Genomic DNA, 13,903 nt, shown 5'->3' on the forward strand with positions numbered 1-13,903 from the left:
CCCTGAGGAGGAGTCATCCTCCTCTTTGTGCACAGGAAAGTGGTAGGTGCTCAGAAAAGTCAAGAATCTTCACCAAAGAGGGGCTCCCTGGTGGCGCAAGGGGTTAAGATGTAACCTATGAAGCTATCCGCAGCCACTGCAACACGAGTTCGATCCCAGGCCAGGGAGAAACACACATGGCGCAGCAGACCTCTCCTGACTCGCCCGCTGCTCCCCTCAGCAGTGCATTTCAGTCAATCTGCCCGTTCTGCTCCCCACTCTGTCTCTGGTGAATCCTCTCACCCCCAAACTTCTGGCCTGCACCCCAGTTCTCGTATGCATGAATAAATAAATCTTAAAAAAAAAAAAAGAACCATTACCAAAGAGGCACAGCAGGGGAGTGGTGGGTCCACTTCGCAAATTTAGACTCGCCTGGCCTCTCTCATCCATCAGGCCCTTCCTCAGGGCTGGATGGCTTGCGTGGCTCAACATCTGGATCATTCCACTTAATTTTCACAAGTCAAGGAAACTCCTATAAATGCAAACTCGGAGGATTTGTGTCCTGGAGAGGAAGGCAGGACAACACAGCGGGGGGCTGGAAGGAAAGAATGCAGAAGCCTTTCCTGCAGCCCTTTCCCCTCCCAGAGCCTCGACTCCCAGGGCGCACCCCCCAAGGCCCGCCCCTTCTCCTCCGCGCCCTCGGGCCCCTTTAACCGGGCAGCGGAAGGGGCGGCCGGGGGCGGCGGCCGGCGCCCAATGGGCTGCGCGGAGCGTCACTTCCCGGCGGCGGGCGGCGGGCGGCGGCGGCGGGTGTCAGCGGCGGGGGGCGCCGGCGGGGGCGGGGCGGCCGAGGGAGGCGTTGGCAGCAGGCGGGGACCCACGCGGCGCGGCGGCCCGCCCGGCCTGCAGCGCTCCCACCCCCGGCGGCGGCTTCGGCGGCGGCACGATGCCCTTTGACTTCAGGAGGTGAGTGTGGTGCCCACGTCCCCCCGGGAGCCCCCGGCGCGCGCCTCGGGGGCCGGCCCGCCGCGGACCCCCCCGCCGGGCATGCCAGCGCGGCCCCCCTGTGCATGCCTCGGCGGGCCCCAGGGACCCCGCACGGGCCCCCTGCCGCGCACAAAGCCGGGTTGTGCCCTCTTTTGCAGGGAGAGGCCAAGCCACCCACCTCCTGGGGCCGTGCCACCCCTACCCCCCCCCCCCCGAACCTCTCCCCAGCCTGCGCCCCCCCATCTCAAACCGCACCCCTCCCCCAATGCCGAGAAGCAGATTGCCTCACTCTTCCAGATGGGAGCAAACCAGCCATACCCTTAATCTTTTCTGCAGAGCTTCGTTTCCTGGGCCCACCCCCCACTGACAGGTGTGTCCAGGGCACCTCCTGTGAGCCCCCTGGGACCCCCAGAATCTCTACCCCAATCCCGCCTGGCGGCAGCTGGAAGGTTTTAGGTTTCCTTGTGCTGAGGCTCCCCCAGGCAAGGCAGCACAGGAGACCTGCCCATCCCCAGACTGTCTGCTCCAGTGCCCTGGTTAGGAGCGCACAACGGGAAGGGGGAGGCATCCATAAGGAAAGCCCTTGGCCTTGGCTTTCTGTGGTCACCACCGTGGGCCCTTTGTGGTGTCCAGCCACCTCACAGTTCACCTTGTGCTGAACTAGCCTTCTGGAAGCCAGCCTGGGAAGGGGTCTCCACCAGACTTTCCTTGAAGGTATGGCGCCCCAGTGGGTGCTCTGACCTGAAGCAGCCACATCTGGGTGTCCTGCAGGAGGAAAATAGCAGGGCTATTTAGCCTGAGGAAGAGTGGGATTAGAATCCTGGCTTTTCCCTCTCTATTGAGCTGCTCAGAATATTCTAGAAGTCAGAGATGACGGCTCTGGGGTCAAACCTCCCCTTAACTGGAGGACCTGTGCCCTGAGCCCTTTCTGCATCTTCATTTCACCACCTGCAGATGGGAGCTAAAGATAGAGTTCTGCCTGTGAGAACTGAGTGTGTGAGAAGGCCTTGGCACAGCCAGGTAGTCTAGGAATCTGAAGAGGGGCTTGAGTGGGAGAGGAACTTCTCCACGAGGGCATTGTCGTTCTGCACAAAATAGGGATGTGCTCCTTCCCTTTCTACAGGTGTGAATGAAATCAGGGTAAAGTGACAGCCTTTCCAGGAAGAACAGTTCCTAGCCTGCCAGTGACTGCCATAGCATGTCGCACATTGGGGGGGTCAAGCCTGGAGAGGACATTGACCTTGGAACTGTCACACTGGCTGACATGGTTCTGCAGCCTGTCCTGGGCCCTAGTGCCATCAAGATCTCTGTTAGATTCCTGACCCTTCCTGATCAAGAAGATTTCTGTTAGCTTCCCTGTAGCCCTTAGGCAGGCATCAGTGTCTAGACCAGTCTTTACAGGACCAGGGTTATTGCAAACCAAGACACCCTTTACCCAGGCTGGTAGGAAAGGTTCCAGACCACCTTCTTCCCCATCCCCATGTGATTCGGGAGGGTCTGCTGATTTTGACCTTGGGGAGATATTTGCTTTTGGTCATTTAATTCATTTCACCCTGTACCTGATCCCCCATCTCAGGAGGATGAAGCTGAAGCATGGCAGAGGGTCTTGATCTGGACCTCACGGGAGCTGGGTCAAAGGGGCGTCAGAGTTCCAGGTCACCCACAGCTCCTGACCTGGTGCTTCTTGAGTTGAGCTTTGCTGTGTCAAAGCACAGTGGGGGCCTCACCATGAGGAGGTGATCCACTCAATTCCTTGAGGGCTTGGGCTACACACAGAAAGGTGAAAATAGATGGAAACGTGCTTTTTATATTCTCAACTCCAGGACACAGATTCTAAGGAAGGTTGACCATCCTACATACCTTCCTCCCTTGCAGGATTCATTCATCAAACATTCCCTGCATTCACTCTGTGTTCAGACCTCTGCTACATGTCCCTCACTGCAGAGCTGGGTGACACATGGCCCTGCCCTCCCGGTACTCCAGAGGGGGTGAGGGAATATCTTATGCAGTCTCAGGAACAGGGTCACACGTGGGACAGTCGCCTCTGATCGAGCATTTTGGGGTGCAGACTTGACATCTGTTCCCTTGTCACCCTGAGAGGGAGTTTAATTTTCATTTAAATGAAGGTGAGGCAGACTGCCTGGTGGAAGCTGTTTGCTCAGGGCCCTATGTTGGTGAACTAGCATGGGCAGGATTTGAACTTGGGTCTGTTAGCTCCAAAGCCTTAGTTCTGGGAGAAAAGGGATAGCTGGGAGGTTCCAATGACCCAGTTGGGTCTCTGAAGACCTGACAACTGAGGACGGTAGGAGGGATGAACCTGTGATGGTCCCTCTCCAGTATAAGGCCAGGGAAAATCAAGCTTCCTGCTTGTTTTGCTCTCCTTCAAACAAATCTGAAGGGGGAGAAAGAGCAACATCTTGCCCATTCTTTTGCTGCCTGTGGGGTCTTGTGCAGCTTGCGTCTTGTGGGTTTTCCAGTCTGTGACCTGGGGGTGCCATCAGTGCCCATAGCTGAGAAGACTGGTGAGACAGCGTGTGAAGCAGTTAGACTCAGAGTAAGCACCCAGTACCTTTTGGCTACTGTTTTTATGATGTGTCTTATTTCCTCGAAGACACTGTAGAATTCACTTAATTACTGTGTTTATTCTCCTTCTCCCTCCCATTAAAACAGGAGCTCCTTAGGGCAAAAGATTTGTATCAGCTGCCCAGAACAGTGCCTGGGCCAAACTCTTGCCTCTCACTGTCAGAGAAGTCAAAAGCATGGTGCGAATTGATAGGCCAGCTCTTCCTTTTAGAGGGCAGATCTTCAGCTCATGATGGGGAGTTTTCACCCTTCATTTTTGAACTTGCTCTCTCTAAACAGGGGGTAGGGAAGGAGGCAGAGTACAGAGGAGCAGTCCTGGTTCTCACTGATTACTTGTGTTTGCTTTGTGACTGTTGAGTTGTTTCATTAGTAGTTAGACGTGCCATTGTGGAACTGGCCTTGTGACCCAGATCCGTGGGTGTTGGCCCTGACCGGACCCAGTTCCGGCTGGCAGGGGCCAGTAGCACCTGTTGCCTCTCGCCCAGTCTGGGAAGGGGGGGTGCAGGCAGTTCCTGCAGCCCAGCTCAGGAGGGCCTGAGCACTGCTTTTGGGGAGGCAGGAGGTTGCTGCTCCCCCTTGGTGTCAGTACCCCCAGGTTGAAAGCCCAAGACCTAGGGTGTGCTGCAGCCTTGCCACTGACTAGTAGGACAGTTGACAACTGCCCAGGGACGGCTGACTTATGCTCAGCCTCAGTTTCCTGATTTTAAAGAAGGAGTGGTAACCCTCACTGACTCACCTGCTAGGGAAGATGTAGTGCCTGGAAGGTGAAATGTCCCTGTAAAAGCACTGGTACATCATTTGTGGGGTTCGGTGCAAAATGAAGACACACAACTGTGGGCTGGAAAAGCTTGAGGAATTTCAGAAGTGACAGCCAGATCATTCTGCCGAGCATGGACCCCTGTAAGCCAGGGCCTATGTGGCTGACCGCACGGCTGGTCCACCTGTGGGCCACCCTGCCACAGTATGTGGATCCAGTGCCTCCCATACTTGCCTTCCAGTGGACTCTCCCTCCAGGAGGCCCCAGACCTCCTCAAGCACCTTTGAGCAAACTCTAAATGTGACCTGGCTTTTTTATCCCCTGGTTTCAGCCTTCATATGGGGCCTATTGCACGGAGGATGGTCTGAATTCCTCCGTTGCCTCCCTCAGGGCCGGTAGCCCCTCCCCATCCAACTCCTTACACTGAGCTAAGCCCCACTCACTACTGGGACTGGGATGGACTCAGGTCAAAAAAAAAAAGGAAAGAAAGGAAAGGAAAGATTAAGCATGAGGGAAAATAATGTGAAAAACTAGTATTTTGAGTTTATTGAGTACTTACTGGGACCCAACCCTGTTTTAAGGATCCTCCATCTATCAGCTCATTTAATCCCCCAATCACCATATATGCCAGGCACTGTTGTCATCCCAGTTTCCAGATGAGCTGGTGGAGGTATAGCCGAGGGAGGAGATGGCAGGGCTGCAGCAGGTATGGCTTGGAAGGCTGCCATGTGGCTCCAGAGCCCCCTTGTGCCTTAGTCTTGTCCCTAAAAAAAGCTTCCCCTTTCAATCACTAAATTCAGAGTCAGCTGAATTCATTGTCTTGCTCATCCCTAATCCCATCAGTGGTCACTAAAAAGCTTAAAGTCATTTTTTTTTTTTTTATAAAAAAAAACCTCATGGGGTCTCTGAAATTGTCTTTAAAGACCTTTAACTGGCGCACCCGGACTTAGAGCATCTTGCCTGCAGGTGCCAGGTTTCCCACTTTAACCACTGGGACTTTTAAGCATGCGCACAGAAGCCCACCTGCTTCCCTGGACATAGAATGAGATGGAAAATCATCCCTCCCAAGGCAGTTTGGGTTCCTAACAGTAATGCCATAGTAGCTGGCGACAGGTCTTCTGCCAGCTGTGGCCTCCTTACACTCTTGTCCCCATGTGGTAATTCTTTTATATTTTGCTTCAGAGTTGCTGCTACGTGGTTTTCATCAGGCGTTGGAGAGGCAGGTAGGGCGTTTGGGGTGAGGCTTATCTCTGTAAGTGAACTTCAGCCTTGAACTGTGCATTGTGATCACTGCAGGAGTCTAACAAACTCCCAAACTCACTCCAGCAATCAGGATCTAAGGGTGAAGCACCCAGCTATCAGTATGCTTTGAAGACCTTCACGTGATGCCTTGCACAACCAAGACTGAGAAGCATTGCTCTCTACTTGTGGAACAGATTTGACTCCACCTGTCACTCCTACATGACCTTTAACAAACCCATTTCTTGCTCTATGACTGTTCCTCATCAGTGAAATAGTCGGGGGAGCAGCAAGAGTTGGGGGGAAGGGGTCTTACCTTTCCATTGATGGTCTTGCTTTTCAGTGTATGGTCCCAAGTCAGGGACCTGGGATTCTGCTGGAAAGCATCATCTCAGTGTTCCAATTCTGAATCTACTTTAACACAATGCTCAGGTAGTTTGGATGCATAGTAAGGTCGACAAAGCCTAGCTCTGTTAACCAACTTGACCTAGATCCCCTGCCTGCACTCCTCTATTTGTTCCCCCCACTTGGAGATTCATGTGTTAACTCACTGAAGGCTCTGAGAAGTCCAGCAAAGAAAGAACCATTGTCACTTGGTTCAGCTCCACTTTACCAAATTTATTGTCTAAGCCACCTTATAGAGCACCCAGTACCATCTTTCAGAATGTAGTTTTGGGGGGCCTCCCTGGTGGTGCAAGGAGTTAAGATGCAACCTATGAAGCTATACGCAGCCACTGCAGCACGAGTTTGATCCCCGGCCAGGGAGCTACCCACATGGTGCAGCAGACCTCTCCTGACTTGCCCACTGCTCCCCTCAGCAGTGTATTTCAGTCAGTCTGCCTGTTCTGTTCCCTACCCTGTCTCTGGTGAAGGCTCTCACCCCCACACCTCTGGCCTGTACCCCAGTTCTTGTATGCATAAATAAATCTTTAAAAAAGAATAGTTTGGGAAACTCAGCCGTAATTGATCCTTTAAGGAAATGATCACTCGCCTAATTGTCAACGTTTACATCTTAATATGCATCTTAATTGCATTGGTTGCATGTGCAGCAAAAGTACAGGACAGGAAGAAAACCCCAATGCTACTGTGTCCTGATTTTTTAAAAGACTACCCTTGGGAGAAGCAGGAGGAACTCAGGGTTCCCTGTGCTGGCTAGAGCTAGAGGAGACACAGGGTCTTTACAAGCCTCCTCACCCTCTGAGTGGGTGTTATTCCTGTTGTATACCCAGGACAGTTAACCCTTAGAGATGCTGGCCCACATGGAAGGCCCCTGGGGACTGTGCATACCTAGAACCTACCTGGCAGCATGGCTGGACAGGAAGCAAAATGTGCTGGAAATGGACTGAGTGTTCTGTTTATCCCAAAAGTGGAATCCTTGTTCAAGATGAAAGGCGTGGCTGTTATTAGACAGGGCCCTGAAATATGGGTGCTGGTGTCCCAGTGGCCTATTCTCTCAAATTCCCATCTGGGTCTTGAAGCTCTTTGGAGGGGGAAAGGAAGTCATGCTAATCATACTGTCTGTCAGATTGTCCTGCGTTGAGCACTACTGGGCATGTCTTTGGATTTAGAAGTCACATCAGCCCTATGAGATAGATATGGTTATTAGTAATTAATTTTCTTTATTTTTTAAATTAACATACAGTAAATTTGATTTTTGGGAGGATGGATTCTTCTATGAAGATTAAAACATATTGGGGCTTCCCTGGTGATACGAGGGGTTAAGTCTTAGCACTGTGAAGCTGTCAGCAGCCACTGTGGCACAAGTTTGAGCCCCAGCCAGGGAGCTGCCCACTTGGTGCAGCAGACCTCTCCCGTCTCGCAAGCTGCTCCCCTCAGCAGTGTATTTCAGCCATTCTGCCTGTTCTGCTCCCCACTCTGTCTCTGGTGAATCCTCTAACCCCCTCCCACCATCCCCCACCTCTCTGGCCTACACCCCAGCTCTTGCATGCATAATTAAATAAAATAAATCTTTAAAAAATAAAATAAAGAAAATTAAGATATATTATGATCCCACAATCTAGATACAGAACAGTCCTACCATCCCAAGAAACTCATGTTATTGCTTTCTAATCAGTCTGTTCAATTTTTTTTTTTTAAAGATTTATTTTATTTTTTTATTTATACAAGCACTGGGTACAGTCAGAAGTGCGGGAGGGTGAGAGAACTCACCAGAGCCAGAGCAGGGAGCAGAACAGGCAGAAGGACCGAAGCACACTGCTGAGGGGAGCAGCAGGGCGCAGGAGAGGTCTGCGCGCCATGCGGGACCCACCTCCGGTGGCCAGGGAGCAGCCAGGGATCGAACCGGCGCCTCAGAGGCCGAGGGCAGCTTCACAACCCAGCGCTCAACAGCTGCGCCACCGGGGAGGCCCTCTGTTCAATTTTTTAATTGTGGTAACACTTAAGATGAGATCTACCCTTTTAACAAATTTTTAAGTGCACCACAGTGTTGATAACTATGGTACGGTGCTGTGCAGCAGCTCTTTACAGCTTATTCTTATTGCATAACTGAAACTTGATACCTGTGCATAGCAACTCCCCATTTCCCCTTCCCCCAACACTAGCACCTACCATTCAACCCTCTGCTGCTTGGATTTGACTACTGCAGATGTTACCTTTAAATGGAATCAGGCAGTATTTCATTTGTCCCTCTGAGATTGGCTTATTTCATTTAGCATAATGTTCTCCAGGTTCATCTGTGTTGTTGCCTCCTTTTTTCAAAGCTGAGTAATATTCCATTGTATGTAATATTCCATTGTATGTATACTTTTTCTTTATCCAGTCATCCATCCACGGGCATTGAGGTTGTTTCCACATCTTGGCTATTGTAAATAATGCTGCAGTGACCCTGGGAGTGCAATATCTCTTCAAGATCTTTATTTTAACTATTTTGGATAAATACCCAGTCATGGAATTCCTCTATCATATTCTATTTTAAATTGTTGTTTGTTTATTTCATAATTATAAACTTAACTCTGCAGTCCAGCTAGACTTGGAAGGGGATAAGGAAAATATGGAGCCCAAAGAACTATAGAGCAAGCATAAAGATTCTAGCTTATTTTGAGCAGATAGGGGTGACGGGGTACTCTCTGGAGCTTCAGAAGGAATGGTCTGGCGGTTAAGATAAAACACAAATTGGGGCCTCCCTGGTGACACAAGGGCTTGAGTCTCAGCACTCTGAAGCTGTTGGCAGCCACCGCATTGCAAGTTTGAACTCTGTCCAGGGAGCTGACCCACATGGCGCAGCACACCTCTCCTGTCTCGCCTGCTGCTCCCCTCAGCAGTGTTCTGCTCCCCACTATGACTCTGGTGAATCCTCTCACACTCCTCCCCACCCCCACATCTCTGGCCTACACCCCAGCTCTTGTATGCATAAATAAATAAAGTAAATCTTTTTTTTTTTTTTTTTTAAAGATAAAACACTGTTGGAGACCCTCTAAGGCATACAGTGCCAAGACATGGAAAACATTAAGGTCCGTGGCTAGAAGACTGGTCATGGCTGAAAGACGGATCCGCTCGCGTCAAAAGACTGGCCCATGTACAGATCGGGATGTTTTTTCTTGTGTCTGTGAGAAACTATGTCTAGATTAGAAAAAGAAACTAGATTAGAAAAAGAATAATCTGGTAGCGCAGAACCTTGGCGTGAATCTGTGCCTGGACAAGGCCAAATGCTAAGAAAATGCTTCATTGTCTAGTAACTAATCTGAGGGAGAGGGGCTGCTTATATCAAAAGAAATGAGCTGCGGGGGGCACTCAGGAGGCTTGAACACAAATAAGAGGCCATAGGTCCCCTGGGTCGCGCTTCTTTTAAACCTATTTTATGCCTGTCATTTCTTTATTTCTTTGGTTCAATCAAATTCCTCTCTCAACCCTGTTCATCAGAGCTGGACTCCTATAAAACACAAGTCAAATTTACTGGATTTGTCCACAGTCAGCAGCAGTGATCTGATCTTGCCATTTCTGGAACCAAAGCTCCATGGTTTCCACGATATTCATGCCCTCCTTCACCTTGCCAAAGACCACTCAGTCTTGGCAGTGCAGATGAAAACCTGGGAACCATTTGTATTGGGTGCAGCATAGACAAGATCTTGCCATAGACAAGATTCCAGGGACTTATATGCTCCAGGATAAAATTCTTATCATCTAACTTCTCCCCATAGATGGATTTGCTGCCATTGCCATTGTGGCTGGTGAAGTCACTACCCTGGCACATAAATCCTGGAATGATTGTGTGAAAGCAGGAATCTTTATAACCAAATCCTTTCTCCTCAGTGCTCAGAGCATGAAAGTTTTCTGCTGTCTTTGGAATTTCATCCACAAATAGCTGGAAGGAGACATGGCCCAAGGGCTCACACCAACAGCGATGTCAAATATGGTAGGGTCCACCGTGGCTGTGAGATGTGGGCAGTCTGGTGGTGGCAGTGTCTGCAAGGTATATTTTAAATTTTTTGAGGAAAGTCCATACCGTTTCTGGTAGCAACTGTACCATATACGTTTTCACCAAGGGTTCATTTCCCCACATTCTGGCCAACACTAATTATCCTTTGTCTTGTTGGTAATGGCCACATTAATAGGTGTGGGGTGATAATCTCACTGTAGTTTTGATTTGCACTTCCATCATGATTAGTGATTTGGGATTTTAACCCCTCTTCAGAAATATGGCTCACAGATACTTTCCCCTTGTCAGTAGGTTGGCTTTTGACTCTTATTTATTCCCTTTATTAATTAAATTTGAAAACAGGAAGCTAATGCTCAGGGCTGGGAGGGGGAGGATTGGGGCTTGAACTCAGAATTGTGATTCCAGAGCCCGGGTGCTTCATCCAGATGCTGTCATTGTCAATGTGAGTGATTCTCTTCCAAGTCTTCTCGCCCCTCCAGGAACCACTGACATACAGAATTTAGCCAAGAAATCTCTGGGGAACCTAGGGGAACCCTGGTGGTATTGGGTCTCTTTTGATGTCTGCCTAGACCTCAGAGTATGTTCGTGGTATGTCCAGGTATGTTCATGGTATTGGCTCCAAGTCTTCAGGGGGAAGTACTCTGTGGTGGGCCACATTGCAGGATGTTTTTCTCCATCTTGAACCCCCACCCCAAGAACTGGTGGCAGTGCTCCCCTGAAGCAGATGGGCAGACCACCCTTGGGAGAGACCCTCAACAACCCAGCAACCCATCTGGATTTGAATCCCTCACATCTAGCATGGGGCCCTGGATAAGAAGCTGTGCCTCTGTGAACCTCAGCTTTCTTCATATGAAAATCAGGGTGCCTTTCCTTGTGGGGTCCGTGAAGGTGAGATGAGTTCATGTAGAATGTGAAACTAGTGTCTTTAGTTAGAAAAGGGAGTCATCTCGGGGCCTCCCCGGTGGCGCAGCGGTTGAGCGCTGGGTTGCGAACCTGCCTGCAGCCTCTGCGGCGCCGGTTCGATCCCCAGCTGCTCCCCAGCCACTGGAGGAGGGTCCCACATGGCGCGCAGACCTCTCCTGCCGCCCGCTGCTCCCCTCAGCAGTGTACTTCGGTCCTTCTGCCTGCTCTGCTCCCTGCTCTGGCTCTGGTGAATTCTCTCACCCTCCCGCGCTTCTGACTGTACCCAGTGCATGTATAAACAAAACAAAAAAAAAAAAAAAGAAAAGGGAGTCATCTCCTTCCTCCTGGCCTCGCCTGCAGTGCCCCATCCTCCTCCTAGAGTCCCAATAACCCCCAGCAGAGGGTACTAGGACACTCAGGTTCACAGGACCAGTGATGTGTTCATCTGAAAAGAGCTGTCAGGTAGAGATGGACATCCTCTCTGAGCGGCACCCACACAGAGACAGCTGGTCCCCAACGTCAGGCTTCCAGATGCCTCCAGGGCCTAGGCAGGTCCCTGGGTGGGTGTGTCTCTAGGTGCCCCCCTCCCCCCAGAGGGGCCAGCTCCAGTGTAGTTCTGCCTCATGTTGCCCCACTGGTTCCCCAAGCTTTTAGGAAACGATGAAAGTCTTATAAATTGTGTGAAAATGTCTACTAACTGCTTCCAGTTATTTTTGTCAAACATCATGCTGGGCCAAATCAAAGCCTCTGAGGGCTGATGATTTGCTGGTAGCATGCAGCCTCTGTGTCCCACTTCCTAGTGTGACCAGTACAGGCTGGCCGGGCGGCCAGGACTTGGGGCAGCGTCCCCAGACACGGGTGGTGGCTGGTTGGTGTAGACTTGGCATAGGAGGCAGAGTGAGAGACCCACAGTTAAGCCATTTTGGGAGGAAGCAGCCTTGGGGCCTCATTTCTCCTGCCAGTCCGGGCTCCTGTCCAAGGAGCTTGCAGCCAAATCCTGTCCCCTCCTCTGAATGGCACTGCCAGCCCTGCTGCTGGACCTAACTTCCCTCTTCAGCTGACCTGGACTGGCCAAAGTCCAATTTGGGTGACAGTCCCTTCCTCCTGCTCCTTTAATGCTGTGGCCCCTGGAGTGTCTCTTTCAGGTGACCTAGGGCTTTGCTAAGGTCCATTTGTCAGCACCAGACTGGAGGCCTTTCTTGGATCCCTCAATTCATCCACACATCAGTCAGGACTGGTTGTTAGAGGAGTCACAGGGAGGGGACAGGACTGGCCAAGGGCACACAGACCGCAGGTGACCTGGATGGGAGTTGAGCATTTGTGTGTGATACCAGAGTCAGCTTTCCTAACCACACTTTCTGCCTGGAGGGCAGCTTTTGCCTTGATTTTCTTAGAGCTGCTGCATGAATATCCCTGATATCAGCTGTTCAGTCAAGTTTACAGATTGTTGCCATGGAAGCTTTGGGGGGACCTCTAGGTCACTGGAGAGGAGGCTAGCTTGGGTGACCATTTCTTGTCACTGTGTGCACTGTGGGCAGATTACTGCCAAGTCCCTGCTGAGGGGCATGGTGCAGCATTCCTGTGGGGGCAAGGGGCTGGTCATCTTGCCCTATTGCTGGCCTCTGGAGCCCCTATCAGCAGGCTAGAATTGGGCTGTCTGGTGGAATCCTTGTTCATTGAACATACTTATTAAGGACCTACTTATGCCAGGTGCTATTCTAGAAGCTGTGGGGATATTGCTACAAGCCTAACAGAAAGCTCCTGCCCCTGCCCTCCCCCACCTCTACCTTATGACACTTATATGTGTTAGTTTTGATATTTTGCTTCTGACCCTCTCTCTCAAATAAACTTATTTTGGAATAATTTAGATTTACAGAAAAGTTGTGAAGAGAGTAGAGATACCCCATCCAGTTTTCACCATAGCCCACACCATATGTTACTGTGTGTGTCACAACTAAGAAACTGACATTGGTGCATTGTCATTAACCTCCAGACTCATTTGAATTTCACCTGTTTCCTCCAATGTACTTTTACTGCTCCAGGATTCAATCCATGGTCCCATATTGCATTATTGCATTCAGCAATCCTGTCTCCCCAATCTCCTCTGGTTGGGGATCATTCCTCAGCCTTCCCTTTTTCTTCATGGCCTTGGCAGCCTTGAGGAGCACTGTCCCTTGTCCCATAGAATGTCCCCTAGTCTGAGTTTGTCTGGGCCATGTCATGGGCAGAATGCCCATCTCAGCGCATCCCGTCAGAGCTACCTGACGTCCATGTGACATCACTGCTGGTGTTGACCTTCAGCACCAGGCTAAGGCAGTGTTTGCCAGCCCCTCCTCTGCCACCAGAGCTCCTCATTGGTCTGAGATCCCCACTCTTATTACTGGAAACTGGTCCTTCTGCAGAGTAGCAGACAGCCAGCTGCTGAAATGCCTTGTAGCGTGTCTTTTTTTTTTTTTGAAAAAAGATTTTATTTATTTTTGCGTAGAAGAACTGGGGTATAGGCCAGAGATGTGGTGGTGAGAGGATTCACCAGAGACAGCGTTGAGGGCAGGGGGGCAGAACAGGCAGATCCACTGAAATACACTGCTAAGGGGAACAGCCAGGGAGACAGGAGAGGTCTGCTGCATGGTATGTAGGTTAGCCTCCTGACTGGGGATCGAATTCAGGCTGTAGTGGTGATAGTGCTGACACTTGACCCCCTAGGCAACCAGGGAGACTCTGCCTTATAGGGTTGCATGCGACTTAATGGTGCCCGTTCTGTTCTGTTGAAGCTAAAAATCAACAGTTTGTGTCATTACAAGGACCCAGCATGAAGAATAATTGAACTTGTGTCTGTAAAGCCCTTAGTACTGTGCTGGAATTTGGTAATAAAACATTGTTACAGAAAGCACGCACCAGGATATCTAGACTGATAGATTCCTGGTTGGCAGAAAATTGGGCTAGAGATGTCACCTTTATATTAGCCAAAGTCAGCTAATTCCTTTAAATAACCTGAAAGTCTCAGTGATTTAATGTCACAGAAGTTCATTTCTTGCTCATATGAATTCCCAAGGAAAGTG

At 50.4% G+C, this 13,903-nt stretch overlaps 1 protein-coding gene across 1 annotated transcript in view; it reads left to right on the plus strand.

The window, feature by feature from the left end:
• Positions 1 to 925: 925 nt before the first annotated feature.
• ERGIC1 (endoplasmic reticulum-golgi intermediate compartment 1) overlaps positions 926 to 13,903 on the plus strand; it is a gene marked incomplete at both ends in the record, with an annotated part of 107,472 nt that continues 94,494 nt past the window's right edge. The window contains one exon of the mRNA XM_084242366.1: positions 926 to 945. Coding sequence (XP_084098492.1) covers positions 926 to 945 — 20 coding nt within the window. The remainder of the gene's footprint in view (positions 946 to 13,903) is intronic.

The sequence above is a fragment of the Talpa europaea genome, assembly GCF_964194135.1.
Source record: "Talpa europaea genome assembly, chromosome: 9".
Taxonomy (NCBI): domain Eukaryota; kingdom Metazoa; phylum Chordata; class Mammalia; order Eulipotyphla; family Talpidae; genus Talpa; species Talpa europaea.